Source organism: Meleagris gallopavo, chromosome 4 (assembly GCF_905368555.1).
Source record: "Meleagris gallopavo chromosome 4, MGAL_WU_HG_1.1, whole genome shotgun sequence".
Taxonomy (NCBI): Eukaryota; Metazoa; Chordata; class Aves; order Galliformes; family Phasianidae; genus Meleagris; species Meleagris gallopavo.
Window position 1 is genome coordinate 813,737 of NC_139407.1, and position 26,216 is coordinate 839,952.

At 41.5% G+C, this 26,216-nt stretch overlaps 2 protein-coding genes across 3 annotated transcripts; both read left to right on the top strand.

The window, feature by feature from the left end:
- LRAT (lecithin retinol acyltransferase) lies at positions 1 to 3,913 on the top strand. Its single transcript, XM_085221979.1, has 2 exons — positions 1 to 3,064; positions 3,407 to 3,913. The coding sequence occupies exons 1-2, from the start codon at positions 2,519 to 2,521 to the stop codon at positions 3,557 to 3,559; spliced, it is 699 nt and encodes a 232-aa protein (XP_085078105.1). The 5' UTR covers positions 1 to 2,518; the 3' UTR covers positions 3,560 to 3,913.
- A 1,017-nt stretch (positions 3,914 to 4,930) lies between these two features.
- On the top strand, positions 4,931 to 25,854 carry RBM46 (RNA binding motif protein 46). Of its 2 annotated transcripts, XM_085221977.1 has the most exons (5): positions 4,931 to 17,879; positions 18,793 to 18,954; positions 19,978 to 20,445; positions 20,882 to 21,664; positions 24,895 to 25,854. In XM_085221977.1, exons 2-5 carry the CDS (start codon positions 18,804 to 18,806, stop codon positions 24,918 to 24,920), a joined length of 1,428 nt encoding a protein of 475 aa, XP_085078103.1. In that variant the 5' UTR covers positions 4,931 to 17,879; positions 18,793 to 18,803; the 3' UTR covers positions 24,921 to 25,854. The 2 variants fall into 2 exon arrangements, with proteins under 2 accessions (XP_085078103.1, XP_085078104.1); XM_085221978.1 differs by lacking the exon at positions 4,931 to 17,879 and having other exon boundaries at positions 17,894 to 18,954.
- The last annotated feature ends 362 nt before the right edge of the window (positions 25,855 to 26,216 follow it).

The following is a 26,216-nucleotide window of genomic DNA, read 5'->3' on the forward strand; positions in this document are numbered from 1 at the left end:
GTTCTAAAAGTTATTACACAAAAGTGATCCAGGAAGATGGGAAATAATTTATTGGAAGCTTAGTCTGAGGAACAAAGTATGCCTTCAGTTTAGCCATCTCTGATGAAACAATTTTCATTTTTTTTTCCTGTTTGAGCAGAGGGAAAAATAATTACATACCAAAATTTTGTTTTGCATGCTGGCAGTTTGAAAAAGATGGCCGACTGCGTACTTGATGGCTTGTAGATTTGCCGTTCCAAAATCTGAAGAGTTTATTTCAGAGATGAGTTTGTTGTTGTTTTGAGTGTTTTGCTCACAACAGTTTCAAGGTATTATTTTCAGGATGGTTTTCACTTGCTGCCACCACGTATGTGAGTTGTGCATGGAGTGAAGCCATTCCACAGGTCTGTCATCTGTGTGATGCCTTTTGTGCTTGTTCCTTTGGGGTTTCAGACTCTGAAATTGAGTGGTTTTAGGGAGAGGGAGAGACAAAGCTTGTTAGTGCTTTGGTATGAGGGGATGAGGAAATGACCACTGCATAATGTCACACCTGTCACCTTATTCCTTTGAAACCCTTCCCTGTAGTAAGACTTTGAGTCTCCTCATGATTCTTCTTCAGTTTCATCCTGACTTACTTGAAATGGGGATTTGGGGGATTAAAGCTCGTGGATATTAAGAAAGCAAACAAAGGATGTCTCCAAGTAAAAGATCTAGTTAGGAAATGTCTGTTTCTGCCAGGGAGTTCAGCTGAATTTCCTCTCTCTTGTGCTGGGTAGGAGAGAGATCTGGACTGTAGCTCTGAAGCTACATTTGCTTCAACGGAGACCATGTAGGCACTTCTTTGGCCATTCTGGGAAGAGGGAGCCTTGAGACAGTGGGGCTGGATGGAAGGAGCCTCAAGATAGAAGATTTATGCTTTCAGGAGGGAGAGATGAATGATTCTGTGCTAGGACTTAAAGTGGAGTCTCTGAAAACCTCTGGCGGTGTCACAGTGCTACATCTCTGGACCAGCCCCTATGGCCATCACCAAGTGGCTGAGGCTCTTTATCATGATATTAGTGTTTTTCACCTGTACCCTTTCTCCAGTCCCTTAAAAATGCGCCAGTTAAAAGTGCCTAAAGCTCCTTGCCCATGCTTTTATTTACTACTAGGTGTGAGCAAAAGCATCAACCCTTCTGGGTGTATTGAAACATCTGGATTTGAAAGATTTTAAAGAATTATGGGACTGGTGGCTAATCCACTGGTTCCTACCAGCACCATGAGCTGCATCTACAAGGTATTTCCTCCTTTGTAACTGACTGGAGAGAGCTAAGCCTGTGTTGCGTAAAAGTTTGGCTGAGACTCTTCAAAGAAAATCCCAAATGCCTGATCGCCTTGGCAGGCAGTGCTGGAGCTCTGGTGTGCGCTCAGAGACTGAAGGAGGTTCCTGTGGATGTCTGCAGGTGGAACAAGCTGACAACAAACATGGATTCCTCAGGAAGCTCTCTGCTGAGGGCAGTGTTCTCATAACATGTTGGCGTCACCGAGGAGTGGCGGAAAAACTGCTTTGTGTCAGCGATAAGCCTGATAGTTCTTGTATGCGGGAACCTCATTTGAACAGTTCTTGTATGCGGGAGCCTCCCTTGAACCTTGGCTCGGTACGTGTCATGGCGGGCCTTGCCCTTCGTACCAGAGCTGTTCCGCAGTGGAAAGCATTGGGAGCTCTTTCCTTTCTCCTGGAGCAACCAAAGGAGTCCCACGGCTTGAGGGTCTTCTGGGCTTCCTGTGCACGGTCTGCAGGCTCTCGGGTTGAAAGTAATTTTGTAGGAGAAATAACTTGCTGTTTCACATCTGTTTGCCTGTGGCGAGGTGCCAAAGTGTTACACAGCTTCCCTTGTACTGGGCTGTGTGGCAATCATCGCCGTGCACACAACCTGCAGGAAGAGCCATTGGGAAGGCTATGACTTCAGACAGAACCCGGCGTCGAGGGCGGACGTTCCAACAACCTGCCCCACACCCCGCGCTTCTGCCCTGTTCCCTGTTCCCTGTGCCTGGCGTGCACAGAGGCGAAAGCGGCCGCACAAAGGCGGCGGGCGAGGAGCTGCGGCACCGCATCTGCCAGGTGCCACGAATGCCGGCCCCATCCATCATCCCGCAGCCCTGGGGGCGGGAAGCGGCTCGGCTACCGAACCCTGTAGACGGGTCGGCTTTGTTGGCCGGTCAGAGCCGCTCTTTTATAGGCTTCGTTGCCGGGATTTATCCATTTACATAATGGATTAGCATGAAACAAAACGCACGGCGACGCCCCTTCATCTCTTCCCGTTCTTTCTGAGCCTTCGGGCCGAGCTGGATCGCGACGGGGACTGGTTTCCCTGCGCCGGTCCCGTCTCGGACAGAGCCCGGCGGGCGGCATTCCCCGCCGGAGCGGGGCGGGCGCTCCCCGCACGCAGCCGGGAGCCGGGGGCCGTCCCGAGTGCCCGCCCCGCCCCGGCCGGCCGCCTAGAAAAGCGGGGCCGTTCGGCGGCGCCCCGCTTTCCTCCCGACCTCGGCCCGGCCGGCCATGAAGAACGCGGTGCCGCAGGCGGCCTCGCTGCTGCTGGAGAAGCTGCTGCTCCTCGTCCACGTCCGGGCGCTGCCTGCGGGCGCGGAGGGCGGGGAGCCGCCGCCGGCCGCCTCCGGCTACTACGACACGAGCTGCTTCAGGCGGGGTGACCTGCTGGAGGTGCCGCGCACCCTCTTCGTCCACTTCGGCATCTACCTGGGCGAGAACCGCGTCGCCCACCTGATGCCCGACATCCTGCCCGCCTTCACCGACGACCGCCGGCAGATCCAGCGGGTGGTGACCAACAAGCGGCTCATCCTGGGCGTCATCACCAAGACGGCCAGCATCCGCGTGGACACGGTGGAGGACTTCGCGTACGGCGGCAGCATCCTGGTCAACCACATGGACCGGCTGTTCAAGGACCAGGTGCTGGGCAGCGAGGAGGCCGCCCGCCGTGCGGAGAAGCTGGTGGGGGCCACGGCCTACAGCCTCCTCTGGAACAACTGCGAGCACTTCGTCACCTACTGCCGCTACGGAGCTCCGGTCAGCTTCCAGACCGACAAGGTACAGCCCTGGGAAGGGGCGGCGGGGCATCCCCGGAGCGAGTCAGAAGCGCCACGGAGAGCTGGCGGGCCGCGGCCGTGCTGCCCCACGTTACTCCGGCGCTGGGCTGCGGGACAGGAGGCTGGCTGGAAGCGGGGCGCAGTTCCCGCTCACTGCGTTAGCCGATGCTCCCGTGGTGACGGAGCGGCAGGCTGCGTTCTCTCACGCAGCATGTGAGCGCTGTGGCACCGGCAGCCCCTCTGTACCGGAGACAGCAGCGATCCCAGCTGTCATCTCAACACTTTCCTCCTTAACCCTGACGTTTTTCTTTTTTCTTTTTCTTTTTTTCTTCTTTCCTTGCAGTTCTGTGAGACTGTCAAGATGATAATTCGTGACCAGAGGAGCGTTCTCGCTTCGGTGCTCGTGGGGTTAGCATCCATCATCTGCCTGGGTCTGGCACCCTCCACCGCCCTCCCCACGATCTTCATTACCTTCGTTCTGTGGATGGCTGGCTAACAGCCCGCCTGCGGCTGTCTGTATATAGGATGTACACTGTATTTATGAGAGCACAAATTACTTGCTGGCGTTGTGTAAAGTTACTTAAGCTTGTGTGCTACCTTTAAATGCGACTCTGTTTAGAACACGGTGCACAAGGTATAGCTTACTGTGTAAGCCAAGTAATAGATTTCCTGAAAATCTCAGTACGTTCTCACACACCTTTAAAATAATGAAAAAGTAGGGGTGCGATGCAGTTCCGCTGCGTGCCTTTAGCTTTAAGTGATTCTGCTCATGCCCTTCATGTTCTTTTATCTCCTAGCTGCGTGCCTGGGTGCTACAGCTATTAATAAAAGTAGATGATGGAGTACCACACAGTGATGGGTATTCAGAATTACTTACCTGTTACTTTGGTAGATCTTGTTAATGTTCAGGAGTTACTGGCTCCGTTCCTGAAATGTCCTTTTGTGAAGATACAGTTAGGTAAGCTGACTATTTTTGATAGCCAAGGAAAAAAAAAAGGGGGGGGGGTCTTGCCTGGGTGCTGTACTGCAGTAGCATATCTGGCCAGATTGGCATGGAGTTCCCTCCTGGGAGATGGTCACAGGTCTCTCATTCATATCAATTGCATAAACAGCAAAAAATGCATACTTAGCAATTTTCTCATTGGGTTGGTGGTACAGAAAGCCTGTGATTCGCCAGCGTTTTCTTTGCTGCTGGTAGTGGAGGGTATGGCTAATGTAAAGGCTGCAGAGGGCTTCTAGGCAGTGCAGGAGGCAAACAGATTGCTTTCTGAAAGCTTGTGTCGTGCAGATGCCGTGGGTTTCTAGTCTCGTAGGGCACATGGCATGGAGGCGGAGGAAAATGAATGCACATTTATTTAGTTCTTTCTTTCCCACAGTAATTAGAGCTATGTGGGTGCTGTAAAGTATCAGGGTTCATTGGTGTGGTTCCTGTAGCCTCTGTGAAGGAAGATGTCTTTCTATGCTCATCTCTTGCAAATAAGTATTCAGTGGCAAAACAGCTAAAAATGTTCAATATCCAGTTTTGCATCCTTTCTGCTTATCGAGACTGTGTAAAGCTGGATTTGAAATCATGTTACCTTGCCAATGATTTCAGTACTAGAAGATACTTTTTTTTTTTTTGCGTTTTTTTTTTTTTCTCCTCAGCAGGAGGAGAATAATGTATGCAGAGATATTGTTCAGCTTCTGGAATGTCTTGCTCTACATGCACTTACATGTCCACGCAGTATGCTTGCCTCCCTTTCTAGTCAAAGGCAAGCACGATGTCTTTACCAAGGATGCAACCTCAGACTTGCTCCTTTCTGAGTGGTGTTCAGTATCCTGGTCAGCTCTGCTACTGGAAGGTGCCATTTTTTTCCCATTTTTTGATTAAGACTTAGTTTAGCTACATTGTAAACCCTTTTCTCCCTCCCTAAACCTCAAGGCTGTTTGAAAATTGGATTCTTGAACTGTGAGCCTAATTGGCTGCTCTCTAATCATCTTTCTTCTGGCTGCTTCACTATAACTGACAAAGAATGCAAAGACTAGAGTGAAATTCCAGTCTCAAACAACAGCACTATTGCTGCTGTCATCAACTGAGCAGGGATTTAGCATAGCTTTCAGTACACTTCCCGTCTGCAGCCCAGCTCCAAAGAAGTTGCATATCAATTACTGTTGGGTCCTTGCAAACAGCTTCTCTTCTCCTTTCAAAGACTGAGATGCTCCACATAACTGTGTTTGGTAAACTTTTCAAGTTAAGGTGTTTTTTTAATTAATGTGAATTGCTTTTTTATAGACTATGTGTTAGTAATATTTACATAAATTCCAATGAGGTTTTTTTATTTGCTGTGCATAAGGTAATGAACTGTAGTCACCAGTCACTATTGTAACTATATAAATGGAATTTATTCATTTGAAAATGTCTACTGGCCTCTTGATATGGAGTATAATGTCATAGCATTTCTCTGATGTGTCCCATTAGGGCACTGAACGGGCCATTAACATGCACTTACATAGTGTTTGATTACAGGTGGGCTTTTCTTTCACCCTTTATTTACTTGGGATTTATAAGAATTCCAGTAATCCTTATGATTCGCTTATACAATAAACAGTGGGGTCACGACCAGTAACCAAATCATTGAGTAAGAAACACCCAGATTAACTCACGGCACTGCGCTAGGATTCTGATAGGCATCTGTATGGAAAAAATGGAACCAGCCTCTTGCAGATATCTAATATTAATATTAGAGATTTTCCCTTCAAGTTGTAAAGTTTTAAGAACTTACAGAATGCTATGAAATAGTGCAGACTGTGTGGCTGTATCCTTACATCAGAGACAAGTAATAGCGTAGGTGAAGAAAGAAATCCAGCTGCGTGGTGAATTTTTCCTACTGATGGTAATTCTAGCAGAGAGACAGATTTTGTGAAAGTCAGGCACAAGTCAGATAAGTCATTCACTATGGGAAAAATAAAACTATCAGGTATAAATTCTCATGTTCAGCTCGGCAGGTGGTGGTTATGCACTCAAATATTTTGTTAAATGTCAATGTAAACTTTTTCCTGTAATGACTTGAGTAAAAATAAGCACTCGCCCTAGGTTAAGCCTTGCGTTTCAGCCTTGAGCTCAGCCACCATGCCGCTGAAATGAAGGAGCTAGCTATAAAAGAAAAACACTGAATACTGCGGAGCAGTTCATCTGTTGGGAAGTTAGTGCGTTTAGAAGTGACATTGTTCACTGATGACTGTTAAGTGGTGGTGACAAGGAGCGTAAATTTAGAGCTGCAGGTCATTTTAGTGGTGGGGCTGTTCTGGGAAACTGTGTGGTTAAACGTGAATGTGTAATGGAGGAGTGTAACCACTGCCCTGCGCCGCTGGGAAATGCACGTAGTGAGGACATCAAGTGAAAAGGAGAGATGTTTCACTTCGGCCTTTCCAAAGAAAACAAAAATTAAATGAGCATTCACGAGGCTCAAGATGTTTTTATAAAACCCGTGTTTAAAGCAAGGAAAAAGGTTCCTAAATGAAGGCATTAGAACACTGAGTTTTCTGTCTGTATTTATTTTAGCTTGGAACATAACTGATTACTCATTTTGTGGGTGAGTAGTCATCTGTTGCTTGATTTCACCTTTGGGTCCTCCTGTGCTGAAGGCGAGTGCTACGTATACCACTGGGCTTTAAATGCAAACAAAATCAGCATTACTTGTTAAAGTCTGAGGGGATGGAGAAGAGGGAATTAAACTCGTGTGTGACTTGACGTCATCCAGACAGGTTTTAGAAAGCAAGCTGCAGCTACGAGAAACACTAGTACTGTGATCTCCACAAGTGATATGGTGCAGCATTTCTTACTGCATGTTCTCATATTGAATAGTCACATGCCACTGAATGATACAGAACTGCGTTAGACACTCATTAATTAGCACCACCTTTTTCCATTGAAATGAAAAAAGTTCTGGGGTGACTCTCGGAACCATTGACTCCTGGCTTTGAAATAATAGCTTGATCCCTGTAAGCACTTAATTGTCCTGAATGGGCTGACTGGTCTGAAATGAAGATGCTACAGCTTGCTTGTTGGAGGCCTTTTACTGTAGTGTATTGGTCTTTCCTGTAAGCCTTACGGAAATCTTTCAGGATACTGTGCTTATAAAACAGAACGTGTCCTCTACTGTAGGAATATAAAGTAGTTGAGGGCTGGTTTTTGGAAAATTTTCTTAAAACTCAGTTCTCTGTTGTATACTGTGACATAGCTTCACTTCTGAAGTCACAGGAGCACTTAGGGTGTGATCCTGAGAACACAGAGACTGTGGGAAAGCGTGAGGCAATCTTTACGATTCTTAAATCATAGTTACACTGATTGGAGTATAGCGGTTCTCTGTGGCAAAACTGATTTATGCTTTGCTTCTGTCTCACAGGGTGGAAAACTTTTTGTGAGGTGCCTTGTAGCTTTACTATTATTATTATTATTAATTTTATTTTTTTGCATTCCATAGGCAAATGTACTCTGTGACTTTCTTTCATTGATTAAGCCCAGCCAGAGTTTTAAGGTATAGGTGTCTTTGTCCATTTGTTACACAAACTCTTAGGTTCCTTCCTGGCTGAGCAGTGCTAGAGTGGAACAGCAATAATATTTATAAGGTTTGCCAAAATGTGATAGCTACAGCTTTTCCGGAGAGGTGGTGGGCCTCTTCCTAGCACCTTGTCAGACTGCCTCCAGCAGACTCACCAGACTCTGGATATGGCTGAGAGGTGGCCACCCTTCACCCTTTTCTAATTTTATCTCATAACTGGGACAGTTGAAGATTGAATTATTTTTTTATCAAGTTGGGCAGCACCTCTGGCTCCAGGTTAGAAGAAGGAAATGGCTCCCTCAATCCACTGTGAGCTGGATCAGGTTGTGTTGGGGCCCTGCGTATTTTAGTACTGCTGAGAAAGCTGTTGCTTCTTGTGGTCCGTGGATGCTAGTGAGGCTGTGAGTGGGAAGCACATCCCAAGGCTTAATCAGGAATTAGAAAGACTAAGACTGGGATGTTCCTGACTTCAACAATTGCAGCTATTCAGGAAACTTTCAGGTAGAAAGAAGGAAGACACCTTCAGGTAAGAACAAATGTTGGCCACTTTGGTGTAGTATTCCTTTTGTATTCAGATACCTGCTGTACCTAACTATTGCCTTTAGTTTCTTCTTCTAATTCTCATTTAGCTTTTTTTTTTCCACAAAAATCTTTCCTGTCTGTAACTGGGAGAATAAATGTCTTCCTGTCTTCTTGCCTGCTGCAAGACTTGGTTAACTTGCATAAGATTGCGTGTTTCTTGCATAGAACATAGCAGATACATGAGATGCACAGTTCCTTACCAAAAGGCAACTTCATTCCCTGTGAAACCAGAGTTTTCTGTGAGGCTAAGAGATACACTGCTTCATATAATTAAGAATTGCAAGCAAATTAAGGGTTAGCTCTGCTAAACTTGTCAAGCTTCCTAATGCTCTGCATAGTCTCAGACCTGACTCAGACTTGCACCTATGTTCCCTGCAGTCTTTTACCTGTACGTTTCCATTTAGCATTGCACAGAGAAGGGTGGGTCTGCCAGTGTCACATGGTAGGAAGAAAGTTATTAATTACTTCTGCTCTCAAGTGAAGAAATGCTGGTGTGAAGATAATGAGAGGTCTCCTGTATCCTTGCCTGAAAGACAGGAATTAGATATCAACCACAGTAACTTTTGCTATCTCTGTTTTTGTACAAGATTGTACTTAGCTCCAAGTATATCTTCAGGGGAAGGGAGGCTCCTGGTTTCAACCACACATTCACAGTCTGTCTAAACAGTAGGGTAATGCACAGACTAAGTAACCTGGTTCCAGTGACAACTTGGTAGCCTGCAGAACCTGAAACAGTATAGCTGTGGAAAACAGAACTGCATCTAGCCCAAGTGGAAGAAGGCTGTTTGGTCCAACATCGTGCTATCATGTCCCTGCAGTTTGTGGGACACGAGTGAATACCATCTCCTGATCCTGTTTTGTACTCATACCCACTTGCCTGAAGCAGAAGCTCAGGCTTTGATTCATGCAGATGTGCCCCAGACTGTTTCAGTTCCCCTCAGAGCCTCATTTTATTCATGGGTTACTTTCACCAGGTTGCAGCTTAGCTGGTTTCAAAGGAGTCCTTCCTGAGATACATAACTCCTCCCACATTTTGTAAGGGAGGCCCAAATGCATCATTCAGGGCTGAAAATCACCCCAGACTGGAAGGTGAATGTATGGGAACTGCTGAGTCACAGCCTGAACCTGGAAGGTGCAAGTAGGACTGTAGTGGTGTGGCCTACTTGCACCCTGGGGGGAGATTATTGAGGTTGGGGAATCAGTCATTCACCTGGTAATAGGTACATGGCCTGCAGTGGTTGTGGTCAACACCCTGGTCTTCATTGCTAAGGGGCCCCTCCTCATGTCTCTGTGGCAGATCAGGACCCCCTTTGGTGCCTGATACAGTTATGCAGCCGCAGATATCTGGCCAAAGGGTGTGTACAGGTGGCTGGGACATGCCCCAGTGTAAGATGAAGTGTTGACCTGGGATAGGAATACAGCCTGTATTTTGCCCTGGAGGGCAGACCTTCCCCTCCTGGTACCTCTGAAACATCTGTACTACTCTCTGTGAGTCTTTGAGTCTCTAGGATCACCGGAAGGAGTGAAATGCCATTGAAGTGCTCCAGCATCGCTGTGAGGTCAAGAATAACACCTGGTGATAGCTTATGTGGGACTGATGGGACATAGGATGGACCTGCAGCAAACAACTGCATGCCTCCAGTAACACCATCAAGCACTGGCCCACGAGAGAACATGAACCTCAACCACAAACCAATCATCACCTGTCTTACATTGAGTCAACCTGCATCGCGATGGGCAACTGTGTGTTAGGGTGTGTTGGATCCCTGCAGTAGGGAAGGCTCACCCTCCAGCTGGCTCAGTCATTGGTTCATGCTGTGAAGGGGTGGAGTGTATGGGAACTGTTGAGGCACAGCCTGAACCACTGATTGAGCACCTGGGAAAGGACTGGGTCAGCCCTGGGAGCTCAGGTGAAGGCAATTCAGCTGTGTGACTGGAAGACCTCATTTAAGGGCTGACTGCCATCGAGGAAGGATCTCCAGCAAGAGAGGTCTTCTGTGAGTCTAGATCTTTGGAGATGGGTGAGCATTCTTTTTGTAACATCTTCTCATTGTGCTGGTCCTGCCGCTATTAGAGTAAGGCTGCAATACCTAAAGTATTTCTGAAGATGTAGCCTGTGACGCCTTCTGTCACGTTGCTGTGTTCCATTCTTTGGTCTTTTACAGAGCTTGGGACCTGCACAAAACTCAGCTCCTCTGGAAATCTGAATGTCTGATAGATTAAGATGTGACCTGAACAATCAGAGGCAAAGTAACATCTCTTTGTCAGCTATTTAGCAGAGAATTGTATTGTATGAGAGAGAATGAGAATTGTATGGAAAAGGTGACTTTGTATTTTCCTTTAGGTATTGCTCCGAACTTCAGACAACAAGCAGACTGCTTCAGTCACACTGTAAGAGCTATTCCATTGTCATTCTAAATCCATATTTGTATAATTTGATCACTTGACAGACCAGGATTAGCCTGGGAACGTCCTTCAAAAACTTTCCTGGAGAAAGCAGTGATTCTGCTTGGCCAACAAACTGAATTTCCAGTGAGGAATGGAGCATTTCTATTTCAGGTGTCTGAGCATTTCCAGTAACTCATATTATTAAGGCACTGAAAGTTATCCAGGCAATAGATCTGATACATAGTCATGAAACGTGTTTCAAAATTATAATGAGATTTTCATGACTTGTAAAGAGTTGTGTTTTTTTTTTTTTTTTTTAAATATAAGCAAGCTGAAAATAACTATGCAAACCAGTCAGAGACATTAATTTCCTTTGGTAATTTTATAGTTTGCATTTTCAGTTTAGGGAATATTTGTGTTAAGATGTCTTTCACAGACTATTCAATCCTGCAATTAAAAACAAATCTGTGCTTGCAGCAAGTCTGTTCTTATGGGAAAGATACTGAATCTGTGATACTAGTTTAGAGCTCATTGTGTAGTTGAGCAGGAAGAGAATGCTGAATGAGTGTGAGACATCTGTTTATACAAAGCACATCCTAACAAAAAATTAATAAGAAATTTCACTTGCACTGCATATTGAAAATCCTGGTAGGAGAGATTCTCAGTAACTCATCTGCTCTGCCATCAGCACACAGTACTGTAGGCTGCTTTGTTACGGCACCGTTGTTCAATTGTCTTTTCTAGCTGAATTCAATAGGAGCTTTATTACTGACCTTGCTGGGAACAAGACTAAATTGGAAATGCTCGCTTCCATTCCCTGATCTCCCCAATATCTTGTGCTTCATAAACGTAATTATGGTGTTTATAAATGAACATCCTGGTCACTAAGGAGCTTGCATTGAATTAAGATTTTTGTCATTTTGCAATTCTATTCAGACAGTTGCTTATGGATAGTCACTTCTGAGCAGCCATTTGTGTTTTTTCCTAGCTTTTTACTAGTTTAGGCAATGCATCTTTCAGCTGGCTTCTGAAGGTCTTTTCTTGTGAACTTGGCTACTCCCAGTATTTTTTAGGAAACTTGGACTCCCCATCCAGAACTGCAGAAGTGTGTCCTTTACAACCAGACACTGTTAACAACTTAACTGCCTTTGAGAGTCTTGAGCTTATAGTCAAGGGGCAATTTTTTTTTTGTTAAAGTATGGGAACACAGGAATGAACTTGGCAATATCGAAAGGTCACTTTAGCCCTGAATCATTCTCTGCCAATAAGCAGTGAGTGTTTAGAGCACAGGCAGAGTCCAGCTATAGTCTCCAAAATTTCCATAAGCACCAATTCATCATCTTCCTGTTTTGAGGCTTGCATTTATGACACTGAGTAAAATGTTCACCAATGAATTTACCCTATGCGAATTTATCTTGTTTGTTTTCTTTTTTATTATTTTTTTTTAAACCTGTCTGGTTTTTGAAAGCTTCTGTGGCAAAGTTAGGTGTTATACAAAATGGCACTTTATTTTAAATTGGCTGCCTGGTGATTGTATTAGGGGAACAATGAAGAGTCATTCCACATGGCTTTGCTCCACTTGGTCTTAAAACTCTCAGATGTTCTTGGTGTGGAACTGAAATTTACTGCTTTCCAGAGGTCTGCACTGGAATTCTTCTGAAAATGGTTCATTTGGCACCACCATCCCTGTACCATGGCTGTTTTCAAAAATTTATTATGTATTACATAGTGTTGTGCTGGAATATGCCCACCCTTGCTAGGTTGTATCCTTCCTGCAGTGGCTTCTTCCCAGTGTCTGCCATGGATGCAAGCAGCAAGAAATCCTGCACCAGCCCAGAACTGGACGATGCTGGGGAAGAGGAGCTGCAGCCCTCCACCTAAGAGCAGCTGGGTTTGCTATAAGATCAAGAACTCCCATCTAGTGGATATGCAGGAAAAAGCTTCCAATCTTGGTAGGCATTAAAAAAAAGAAGTCTATTATAAGGTAAGCCATAGCATTCTATGTGTATATGATATGTGAAAGTATGATAATATATGTCAATGAAAGAAGCACTAAAAATGCAGTTTACATTGTTTCAGTTTTAATTACATCTCAAAATGTAGTACCATATCTTTAAAGCCTCTGGAAAAATATAAAGAAAATTATAAGTTGTTTAGCTGTAATTGGCATTGATGATGTCCTGAGCTCCCTGACTTAAAAGCTTGTTAGCAGCTCACAGCAGCTGGATTATGAATTAAAAGGATATGAGCTTGATAAATCAATGCCTTTTAGGATCCTCGGATGAGATTTTGAGCCAAGAATAAATGGCTGAAGGAAACTGTTGACAGCCTTTCCACTTTTTAAACTACAGTGAAAACACTTATAAAGTAAAAACTGAATCTTGTTCTCCCCTGTTGCATTCAATATGATTTATTTTCAGAATGATTAAATATTCAAAAGGTAACGTGATATAAAAATCCTCAGCCTTCCAAGTAAACCTCCAGTTAGAAATGGTTGAAGATTTTACCACTTGATGTGTGCTTTGTTCCAATGCTGAAACCATATGATAAACTTTCATAGAAAACCACCATAAATTTCAGTATTTTCTGTCAATATATGCAATTAAACTAAAAACTGAGCAGTGACAGAGAGGAACCATCTCTGATCTTTCCAGGTCCTCCGGTGAGCACTGGGAGACCTACTGTGTAACAAAAGGAGGCCTGCTCTGTGCTGCTTGTGCTTCATGTTGTAGAAAGAAAAAGTTGGTCTCAACCTTGTTAGGGCAGCTTTTTGTAACTGCTAAAACAGCCAAGCCTCTTTAATTGTTGCTGTTATAGATATACAGAGGATATGCTGCCACTTCAGAATTTGCTTAAAATATTTGCCTAAAAAGAGATGACAAAGAACTGTGCAACTGTATAGAAACAGAAGGCTTCAATACTAACGGAAATGATTCTCCATCGCCAGTGGTCCTTCCCTAATTGCCTTCTATTTCTGATATTCACCTTTTTGTCCACCAACCCTCTACAGTGTTACTTTTTGCCACAATGCCATGTTGCTCCTTCTCTTATGTGGGTCCCTTGCATTACCAAAACCAGCCCATTTTTGTGATTTTCTTAAAGATGTGCCTTTGTTGCACAGAGGGGCAGAAAGTTCTGGAGGTCATGAGGGGGAGGGAAAAAAACCCACAAGAAATGAAGAGATTTCATACACTTTGTTATACACACTTCACATCATTGCGCTCAGCAATATTGGCTTAAGATTTATTTAGTTCAACTAACTTCAGTAAGAGTGTTGCTATGTTTGTCTGGGAAGCAGAACATGCTTCAGGATCAATTTTCATTAAAAAAGAAATTGATAAAAAGTACTCAAAAATAAAAATAATAAGGAATACTCTGAAACCCCCAACGTATCTTTTCTTCCAGCAATTCCTGAGGCAGAAAGCTGAGCAAGTGCAAATGGTACCTTCCAAGATAGCAAGACTCTTCAGGCACGAGGATGCCTTATTAGGAGGATCCTACTAAGCAGGCATTGTGGCTATTCGATCAAATGGAACTGGAAAGAAAATGGACCAACCAATTGAAATTCCTTCTAGGCAGCTTTCTATAATTAGATTTACAATCATATTATCTCTATGTTTTCTATGGAGACCTTTGTCTAAACTTCAAAGGATGTCTGTTTCCTTTTAAAGTAGTTTTACTATCTACATATCAAACCTGTCAGAGTGCAGAAATACTACATGCCCTCTTCCTGTTCCAGGCCACAGTAAAATTTACTTTGACAAAAAAAGGCATATGCCTCTGTTAAGACATTACACTGCAGTAGTAGTTCACTCCAGGAATATATGCTGGGACTTGCTAGCATTCCAATGAAACGAGTTAAAAAACATAATGGACTTCAGTGTTACCGCTACCAAAAATAACCTATGAGGAAAAGAAAAGCAACTGTCTGATGCAGTGCTATAAAATATGTAAGAAAAAGGCCTCTTTCACATTTTCAAATTTAGCCAAAGAAATAAACAGCACAAACTTGGCAGGACTGCCTTCATTCCTCATCCATCAGACTTGTGACAGTTTCAAAAAGACATTCATGAGGAAACTCACACAGTGTCTCCTTGACGCTAAGTGGAATTTGATAAAGCTTTAGAGTAGACAGCATATTGTTTGCAATTGTAAGTAAGTATTTTTCTAACTAGAATTTATGCCAAATACTTAGAACTCTTGTAAAATAACCCAACAGAGGACTTGCGTTTATCAGGTTCGCAAGTTAAAAAGGTATGTAGTAAGGTACCAATTAAATAAAGCAGTAAAGCAATATGTTCTCTGATAAATAACGTTCTTCTGAACCTGCTCCTTTTTTGCTATGCTTTACTACGTCTTCATTTAAAAAAAAAAAAAAATCAAAACTTTAATTTAGATGAGTGGCATTTCTCTATGGAGGGAAAGTGTTGTTGTAACTGAGTAAAATAACACTTTGTTGGGAACAGCTGTCACTGCTAGAAATGGGTATTAGCATGTTAATCAGCCTTCTATCACAGCTTTCCAAATGATATACGAGCTGTGTCTCTGAATGCACAATGCAATCCAGTACTATGTGAGAGAAGGGGGAAGACATAAAAACAAGGTAGAATCTGCTGCAGGAAGTGCCTGTGTGGAGGAGGAATAGAGAAGTCTTGTCCCCTCCAACTATTCCAACTTACTTAACACAACTGCATGTTATATAAATAATTAAAATTAACTAACTTTTAGATGATTGACTGAGGGGCTTGTTTGGTGAGGATTCTTCTACTTCCAATACAAGCAAAGCAGTGTTTCAGAGAGTGCAGTCTGGGTTTGATAAATGGCTTTGTTTTAGTCATGAGATGCTTTCATGGGTGCGATTTCTGTTTGAAAGACCTGAGGTTATGAGATACGCCGCTGAATACTGCATTCCCTGTAAATGTTGCCTTATTATTGGGGAAAAAACAATAAAAAAAAAAAAACAAAAAAACCAACCCACAAACAACAACAAAAAGCAAATGAAAACATTCAGCTCAAACTTTATTATATTTGATAAGCCATGGCAAAATCTGAGACAAATACAGGTTAGAAACAGTTGTCCTTAGTAAAAATTATACCAAACAATTAGATTGTCAGAGAGAAATAAACAGCAAACACCTATGGGGAAGAGGATAATGAGAGCTGTACTACCCAATTAGCACCTGTGGAACAAAGAAGAAAAGGATCTTAATTTCTTTTAAATAGGGGTAGAGGTCAGCAAGAAAATCTAGTGAATCTTTAGTTCCTATGCCTGACTTTGATGTTTAACAAGAAATAACAAAGCAGACCTCATTTTGGATATTTTATTTCTGTCACATCATAAAGAGAAAAAACTGACAGCAAAGTTGTGTGTTTCCTTGAAAGCTGCTGATGGTAATTACTGGAATGAGTTAAAATTTCCAGCTGGGTAGCTGTTCAAGAGCCAACAGTAATCTGCCCAGTAAGATGCCACATAGGTGAAACAGAGAGAAAAGGAGTGAGAGGTTTTTCACTTAGAAGCCATTGTCTGCATTCTTTCAGCACTCTCCACAAGCAGTAGCAACTGAGTGCATGGGGTTTTCTACTAGAAAGTGAGCAGGCTCCAAGGTAACAAGGATACTGAGCTGCAGTCAAACACCCAAAACTTTATTTACTGTAACGCACTCCTAACTCATTGCTATTAGAGATTTCACAGCTGAATTAGATGTAGTAAACAACAACAAAAACAAACCAGCAGATAACCTGAAAGGAAAAGAGGTGGCACTTAATCTTTAAGATAATAGCAATTCTGGCCATTCACACTATTCCCTGGAGAGATATAATTTGTAAAATACTTAATTAGTGTGTCACGCCATTATTGATTAAAAAAGGTAGTAAAGATTCCTCTTTGAAAATAAAAACCAAGCAAACTGAAGTAGTACCTGACATGCTGTACTGAAATACAGATTTCTGGTGGTACATCTTTAAGAACACAGGAGCATATTTGTAGTTTTTTGGGATTCTTTATATTACGAAGAACACTTCTGCCTTTAAAGCTTAAGGAAGATGTATGTACATGAGGAGAAGTCTTTGATGGGTGTATTTTAGCTGTGAGAGCCTTCCATTTGCTGAGACCCCAAGGCACTTGGATGGCAACTCCGAAGCTGGGAAGGGGAGTGGGGGTGTGTGGAAGGAAAGGGGGACCTCTCGTCCTTACTAAGCTAATTATATTGTTATTAGGTCCAAATCTGAGCAAGGACTGAGAACAGACCTAGCGCACAAATGTGTGTCCGCACAGCAGAACCTATGCTAGAGGCACAAATACACCTTTCAAGTGCGGCTGAAGGCTGGAAGATACAATCCGAGAGCCTAACACACATCCCCCCTCTAGCAGGAGATGGCGGGAGACCAGGCTGACGGCGGCAGCCGCTCCGCTGCCTCAGGCTGGCCTGGGAGGGGGTAGCCCCAGCGCGCCGCTTCGACAGCACCTGCTCGTGCAGCGGCCCCGCGCGCCGACAGCCCTCCCTCAGCCAACGCCTGCCCGTTTTAAAAGCGCTCGCACGCCGTGCCCCGCTGTGAGCCTGGCGCTGATTGGCTCCTGCCTCCCGGCAGTTACACCTGCCGCCCAGCTCCGCCAGGCCGCGGGCTCGGGCTGGGCAGTGCTGTGCTGCGCCGAGCAGCGGGGTGAGAAGGAGGGAAAAAAGAAGAAAAAAGAAGTAATTGTAGCATAGAGTCTTGTGAAAACCTCGTATCGATTTCTAAAGGCTAATTTTGGTTTGAGGTGCGGGTGCGGTCTCAGAGGGAGATGTAGGACTTCTAACTACCGCGGGGCTGCGTGCTGGCTTTAGCGGGAGGCCGAAAGATGGGGGGATAACGTTGGTGTGCGATGTGTGGCTTTATCTGTGGTAGTGCTTGCTCCAGGCAGCGCTGGGAAGCCACATAGTCGGGTGTGAAGTAGGCTGTGTAGAGAACGGTGTGTATTCGGTGATCGAGCTAGAAGGAGAGGTTCAGTGAGGGGGTAAAAAGAGCGACAAGCTGAAGAGCAAGAGCTTCAGGCTGAAGAAAATGGATGTGATTGTAACTGCTTTGCCTGCCAGGGAGGCGGAAATTCCTCATTTTGCTTAGTGAAGCTTCAATTTATTGTTGATAAAGCAAGTTTAAAATATAAGGGGTGTTAAATACAAAAAAAGGGTTATAGATGATACGTCTCATGGTTTTTTTTTAATTATTATTATTATTTTATTATAATTTCATTTCTTTTGGAGAATAAAGAGCACGCACTTGGATGTACCACTTGGGCAAGGGATTGAAGTGTTGAAGATTGCCTGGGTAAGTCTTGCAGACCTGAAGGCAGAAAATTTGGGGAATAGAAAACATAGGGCAAGGAGAGAAAGAAAGGCCTTGAAAAGGAATCTGACTTTAAAGTTATTTTTTTTAATCGACTAGACAAGTTCATAAATTACTGTATAAGCTTCTTGGTCTGATTTGTTCCCTGTGACCTAGGTGACAGAAACCAAAGGAGATCTTCACATGCCATCAAATAGTGGATATAGTAGTAACAACTCTATTGTTAAAGCTCCATAGCTTTCACAGAATCACAGGGGTTGGAAGGGACCTCCAGAGATCATCGTGTCCAACATCATGAAAGTGGACAAAAGCATGAAAACAAGGAACTCAGAAGTGGAATAATCACAGTCCCTTAGTTTTGATAGACAGTTCCACTAAGTTTTATTAAATACTAGTTTCATGTAAATTATTTTTGTCACTAAATTCTCTGAATTCTTTGAATTAATTAGAGGTGGACATAACGCATTTCAGAAGTATTCTTTGTACTTAAATCCAGTTTAAAAATCGCTGGTGCTTCTGTAAAATATAGTGATAAGGGAGTGGATTTTGTCACTGCAGATGGCATTTAGGTCTCTGTATGACTGAGACAAGTTTTATGAAGTAATTCAGTACTGCGCTTGAAGAGACAGCATATTATAAAATAGCTATGATGTGACTTGTGTAAAATGAAAACTTTACAATGGAATATATAGTTGCTGTGTAATGTTCACTACTGTGTTTTGAAATCAAGTACATAGATGATACCAGTTGCACATAGGATTGCAGCTTTGTGCTGCTCATTGAAGTCACAGGAGATAGCCAACTATAGTATGTGTTTCTGTGCCCTGGTGGCTTCTGTATGTAAATAGCAGCTTTTAAGTATCTGAGTTGAAATATCCATAATGTTCTATTGAAGCTATTGCAGACATGAATGAGGAGAATTCAGCTGCAACAAGTGAATCTGACAAAATGAGAGGTGGTAATCAGAAGGCTGCTGCCTTACTGGCCCTACTAAACAAGACTGGATACAACATGATTCAAGAAAATGGGCAAAGAAAATTTGGTGGGCCTCCACCAGGTAAGCATTTTTTTGAGGTAATAAAATTAGAGTATGTTTTCTGTAAGGTTACCTATACTGTATTCCTGTGTATGTCAGAAATGTACTTTCTGCTCCACTACTTCTCTGTTGAACCTGATGACTTTTTTATTTTTGATTTTGAGAACTCTGGAAGGTGGGTTTATCTACTTCTACCCTTAACTCATTAAAATAATTATCATCTTTCATGCTGAATTTGGGCTTTATTTCTAGTTTAGGATGGCATTATTGAACATATCAGTGCGTATGGCAGAGATGTAAAATAAAGACTATATACATATGTTTAGGCATATCCTTATGGACCAGAAGGGCCAGAAGCATGGATCTGTTCTGTGGAACTTTGTATTATTACTTTTTTTCCTGTAGTATCTGGCTCTAACCTGTGAAAACTGATCTCTTTTTAAGAGGAAAAATGTTTATGGTTTTTGGCCACTGAAATATTGTACCATATTGTACCTTCGTAGGGTGTCTTTTTATAGTGGATGAATGGAGAAGGTGGAACCAAAATGTTCAGACCTTTTGAATGGCACTGGGGGGGAAAGAAATACAGGCACTGGGGACTCTGACTAAAACTTCTTAAAATATGAGCAAGAAGTGCAGGTAAATGTTTGTAACTCCAAAATGTTACAAGTAGAAAATACAGCAGGTTCTTTCTCTAGCAATTATATTAGATGTATTAATATGTAACAGATGATTTTGAGAAGTAAAAAATGATTTAAATGCAGACTCTTGCAACCAACTTGTGTCTGTTGCTATTTAAAACACTGTTATATTTTAAATAATGCTGGTTTCAGTGGCTTGTCATACAAGTTCAAGGGAAAGAAGCAGATGAATGTTAAAGAAAAAAATTATCCTGTTAGCACAATTTGTATTTAAGCTTTCAAAATCTAAAAAGATACAAATACAGCAGTTAAAAACCAAGAACTGATAGCCAAAGTGTGTTGTGTGAAGGTGCGACTGTGACGCTTGTCCTAAGATTTTTTTTGCTGGACTACTTATTTTAAGGTTGGGAAGGTCCTCCACCACCTCGTGGATGTGAAGTTTTTGTGGGTAAGATCCCTCGTAACATTTATGAAGATGAATTGGTCCCTCTTTTCGAGAGAGCTGGAAAGATCTATGAGCTCAGGCTGATGATGGAATTCAGTGGTGAGAATCGAGGCTTTGCTTTTGTGATGTACACTACTAAAGAGGATGCCCAGCTAGCCATCAAGATTCTTAATAATTATGAAATTCGTCCAGGGAGATTTATTGGTGTCTGCATAAGCTTGGACAACTGCAGACTATTTATCGGAGCAATTCCAAGAGAAAAGAAGAAAGAAGAAATACTAAAAGAAATGAAAAGAATTACAGAAGGAGTGGTGGACGTCATTGTTTGTCCAGATGCCACAGACAGAACTAAAAATCGTGGATTTGCTTTTGTAGAATACGAGTCTCACAGAGCAGCTGCAATGGCTAGAAGGAGGCTACTCCCAGGTAAACCTATTTTTAAGAAAAGTTTTGGAGGATGGTGTTTTTGGGGAGGGGAGGTGAAGGGGTGTGAGCCCCTTCTTAGATTTGTAGAAAACCATTTTAAGAGTATCACGTGTTGTAACGGGCTTATTTGTGGAATGGAAAGTAGAAGGGATTAAAAGTATTGAAAGAGGAGGGAATAGGTAAAGGTGAAGTTAAAAAGGAAACTGGACAGCGTGACTCCCATCTACACAAAGGGTTGTAAGGTTGTATTTTTGCCAATTACTTTGTTAATTATTTCAGGCAGTAGTCTCTTACGCATTTTTGGTTAAGTACATGCAGACAACAAACGCTGCTGTTTCACGTTACACATCGTATTTGTTTGCTTTTTCTAAAGCTAGTGTATAGGAATGATTTTTATTTTCACCTTTTTTACTGATGTTATCCTTCTTTGCTGTAGGAACATTCCAGCTCTGGGGTCGTGCAGTTCAAGTTGATTGGGCATGCCCGGAGAAAGAAGTTGATGCAGAAACAATGCGGAGAGTTAAAGTATTGTATGTAAGAAACTTAATGATTTCTACTACGGAGGACACAATTAAAGCTGAATTCAACAAGTTCAAGCCACGAGTAGTTGAACGTGTAAAGAAGTTGAGAGACTATGCATTTGTGCATTTCTACAACCGAGAGGATGCAGTTGCTGCCATGTCTGTAATGAATGGAAAGTGCATTGATGGAGCTAGCATTGAAGTAACTCTGGCAAAGCCAGTTAACAAAGAAAGTACTTGGAAGCAACATCTTAATGGTCATGTAAGCCCCTGTTCTGAAAATCTCATGGAAATTCCTAGCAGAGAAGACAGTCATCAAAAATCCGTAGGGAAACCTGCAAGTCTTTCTCTTAGCCTTAATGGTCAGCACAGTCCAAGCTCTCCTGAACTTGAATGGTATCCATACCCATTTCTTCCAGGAGTAAAGCTTATTCCAATTAGCATGTATTCTCTAAAATCCAGTTACTTCAGTTCTGCTGTGATGCGTCTGGATTATTTTTGCTACAAAAATAACTGGTTACCACCAGAATACTACTTGTATTCAACCACAAGTCAGGATGGGAAAATACATTTGGTGTGCAAGGTACTTATTCCGAGTATTGCAGATGGTTCGCAGAGTTGCTTCATGTCACACAAACTCTGTACAACATTAGAAGATGCGAGGGAATTGGCAGCACAGATGGCACTTCTACATCTAGGTAAGCATAAGTGCTTTTGAATAGTTCCTAAGAACTGAAGCTAGGAAAGTTTATTTAAAATTGTTCTCTGCATAAATTTTTGGAAATCTTCGTTTACATTTATTTAGCATCTTAAAGTCAATGTGCCTACTAGAAAAAGAGATTTTTGATATTATAAACTCCTGTGATAAAAGCTTTTCATAACTGAGAAAGCAGTCACTAATTTCTGACAGTACAGTATTGCTGCTGCTCTGTAAAAATGAATAATGTAAAATGTTACATTTGACATCTGGTTCCTGCTCAGTATTTTTCAATTCTGTAATACTGAAGCATCCAAAACACAGAACTGATTTCTAGGTATTAGTGGTTGTAGTCTTCATTTGATTCATTCTAAAAGAAATCAGAACTTAAGACCTTAGGTAAACAGATTGAAGGTTGTTAAAGAGCCATACCTGCTATATTCCTCTCCTCTCCCCTGCTCACTCTCTCATTTTTTCCCCTCTTCTCTTCTACTCTTGTTTAGTGGGTTGGAAAAGCTACTGCTGGATAGCAAACTGTTAAAATAGTGTTGATAGTCTTTTCTTCCTAACGCTATTATTTAGCAGTTATTCTGGAATTTTCTTCATGCTGCACTGAATTTATTTTCTTTATGGTTTTTTTTTGTTTGTTTGTTTGTTTTAAATGCAGTTTGTAGCAGACTTAATTTAGACTTGACTGTGAAATGTAAACAATCCTTTTCTTAGTGTGTAGAATCTTGTTTCTCATTGTCTTTGATTTTGCATGCCCAAAAGGTCTCTCTCTCAGGAATCTCTGAAACCCAAAGCCTAATGCATTGTCTTCACTTCAGCAGCAGTCTGTTCAGTTTGCATGAATTGGTCACCTCCAAGATACTGATAACTCTAGATGGTCAACGTGAAGAGAATTATATATTTTTAATCACAAAACATTAAAATTTTATTTATAAGTTTTTATAAAACCTATGCCAGGTTTTGTGAACATTAGTGCCTGTTTCTTTCTTTTTCTAGCTATGAAAATTAGAGTTGTACCTTTTACAACCTGTATAACCCCAAATGCAAAAGGATTTTTAAACTGGAAATAGGGACGAGAGCTTAGCTTGTTTAAAGAACAGCAGCAGCTTCACATTCTGTGCTCGGCCATGCATATCTACCCATTTTGTGGCTTACAGCTACTGTTACAAACTGATTTTCTCTCCTGTGCTCAGCTAAGAAAGAATCGCAGAAACAACTACAGGGGAATGTTGGTCTGGGAATGACTGTTCACAGCTGTGGGCAAATCTAGAATGAAAACAAGCTTAAAAAAATTAGAAGTATGTATTGAACTCTTCTTCCTCTGCTGTAAGGTAAAACAGCAGTTGTTTTTTTAATCAGCACTGTTAGCAAGATACCTAAAATCTGGATAGTCTCCCACTAATTACATGATGAGTGAGCTCCTGTACCTAGTGCAAAACACTGTTTTTAAAAAGAGATTTGTGTTTTTAAGTAACTATACTTGCTTGTTGCCATATACAGTAGTCCTGAACAGACAGCAGTACAACAACCTTCCACTTGGTGTCACCTGGATATTTTGAAAATGAGTAAAACACAGACTTTGAGTTTCACTGAAAGATGAACAGAGGAAGAAAGTAAAAAAAAAAAAAAAGAAAAAAAAAAAAAAAAGAAAAAATCAGGTTCGTTGAAATAGGAGGAAATGATGAGTGTAGGTGTTCAGTTGAGAGAAGTGAAGAAGTGGAGCGTGGCGATGTGCTGAAGTTCCAGAAGGGGACAGCTCACCGTTCCAGCGGCGCAGAGAGGAGCAAGGGAACAGAATAGAAGGAAAACTGAGTGCTCTGTAGAAGAAATGATGACAACGTTTTCCATTATTTTTGAATCTCATTTCAAATTGGTCTCTCGAAGTTGCATGACACCTTGGTGCTATTCACAAGCTTTTACTAGAAATTTTCCTCAGAAATTGAGCAGTATGTTTTCTTGTGAAATCGTGCTAGCTTCTGTTTGGTTCATGTAATTGCATAGGTATTATTTTATGGGTATATAGATATTACGTTGTTTTAAAATAGACCTACCTGAATAGTGTCAATTGTAATGATGTATACAGGCAAAAAGGGAATTATGTTTTATATACCTAGAATCACTTATTGTTCCAGCTTCCAGGTTTAGATTTAAATTAAGAACTGGAGTTGTTATTGTAGTGATATTTGGACTATTTCCTGGGGTAGCCAGGAAGAAATGCTACGTTCCTTCCCTGATTTGCAGAAATTTAAGTAATGAATTTCAGTAACGTGTGGATATCTGTCACTGCTGAGGCCTCTTTCATTTTTAAAATGGGGATTACTGTTTTAGTGTCATGGGACGGGTTTTAAAAGCTTATAAGGGAGTGCTAAATCAGTGCTTAATGTTAACTTTGCTGCTGGAAGCTTCTAATCTTACTCACCCAGGATTTGTCCTGAAGATCAGTATTTTTCTGTTCCTGCTGCTTGCAGTCGGGGAATGCAAACTTTTAAATCTGAGCCTGTGGTAGGTAGGAGAACTTGAAGAAAAGGAAAGATGGAACAAGGTTGGACTATGTGTATATGTAAAATAAGCTGACTGAATTGAGTCAGTCACTTCAAACTAGAAGTGGGTTTAAGTGCCCTTTTCTGGTCAGTTGGTTGTGTTGAAGGCAGTTTATGAAGCACGTCTGGCAGAACTTGGTACTTAGTAGCAATGTACACCTCAGTCAAAAGATTTAATATTGAAAGGCTGCTGCTCTGACAGTTACATCTAACAAATTAAACTGTATTAAAACAAGGATCTAATATACATGTTAAAATAGTTTCATTAATGCATCGCTTTCAGGGAAGGTGAAGCAAAGGGTCATTATTTTAAAGCTTGTTTGTTAAAGATAGAGTCTGAGAAAGTCTTCAGGACCAAAGAAATTTATTTCAGGAGTAAGCTTTCTAGAAACTTATATAGTGAAAGGGAAAAAGAAACTGAGATTAAGTTCTCAATTTATAATTCTATTTTCTGTTAGCTCCTATCTGATGTCGCTTGAACTGTTGACTGAAAAACCTTACATAAGGATTTCAATTGGTCTTGGGGGGCAGAGAAAAGAGAAGAATGCAGCAGTGGGATAAGGCATCAAGTGCTTTCGTTACATGCTTATCTTAAGTCCATCTTTGAATAGGTAATGCAGTATGCTTGCTGAAATTGTCTGTTTTTCTTCTCCTCCCCACCCACTTTTTTCCTCTTCTGCAGATAGCTGTACACCTAATTCAGCTTGAATTGCCCTGAAGTTGAGCAGTTGAAAAATTTGGTAATTGTTACTTTGAATCTTGCCATGAAAGGAAGAATACCACACTGATGCGTGATTACTGGAAATTCAGATTACATGTTACCTGCTGAAGGATTTTTCAAAAGGACATGTTTTAAACTTTCCATTTTGAAGATTATTGCAATTCAATGTTAAATTGTTTTACTTAGATTAAATTTGCTTTAAAGGTAATTGCTTAAAAGTTTTCATTACCTGTAATAGTTTATACAGCAGTAGCCTCTTTTTAGTGTTGGAATAGTTTAGTATGACTCCTGCCCCCTTGTATTACGAGTTTCATTCAGAGTATTTTTTAAGATTGTGTTGCAAGTAATCTTAAGTACACATTTAAAAGCCAATGCTGCCTTTTCAAGCAAAAATAATTCCTGATATTTCTGTTAGTGGCTGTAGTATGAAATACCACACAAAGATTTGTTTCTGTAACAGCGTAAATTTTCTAGGAAGAACATTTCCTACAAATATTTCCTTCTATAGAGATGTCATTTATTTTGTTTCTTTTACTTTGTTTTAAAAGTGGATCTATCTCCTTTAAAACTTGGTATATGCTTTCAGCTCCTGATCAAGACTAAGGATATAATGGCATGACCTGTACAAGTAATGGTTGTAAGCTTTTTTTTTTTTTTTTAACTTGAAAAGTTGGTAGGAGGAAAAAAGTAGATAGAAAACAATGCAATTGAGTGCTTTAAGTTGAATAATTTTTCTTAATGCAGTCAAATATTACAGTTGGATGTTTCATCAATATACTGCCTTTTTTGATCTACCTAAATGTTATTTGTATTTAATGATAGCTACGTTGTTACAAGCATTGTGAATTTTAATGTTTAATATTGTGTTTTACTTCTTCACTTGAATTTGGATATTAAATTTATGCTGTTAGCATTTGGTGTGTGTACTTAAACACTAGACTTTTACATGTAGTATATTTGCAAACTGACTTCACTTTGCTTTTTGTAGTTGAAACTTTGGCCAGAGGCTCCAGTTTGAAGTGCTTTGCTGAACATGAAGTTGAATTCAGTGGCTTATTATTTCCTATGAAGCTCATGTGGGAGGAAGAAAGAGGAGACTTGCTTTATCTCATATTTAAATCCCCTGAGACCAAGACAAAAAAAAAAAAACAAAAAAAACACAAAACAAAAACAAAAACAACAGTGTTTGGGTAGAATAACTCAGCATTATGCTGATAGGGATGGGAGAACTAATTTCCAAGTCTTTGTGCCATTCAGCTTGAGTATTGCAGTTTGCAGACTGC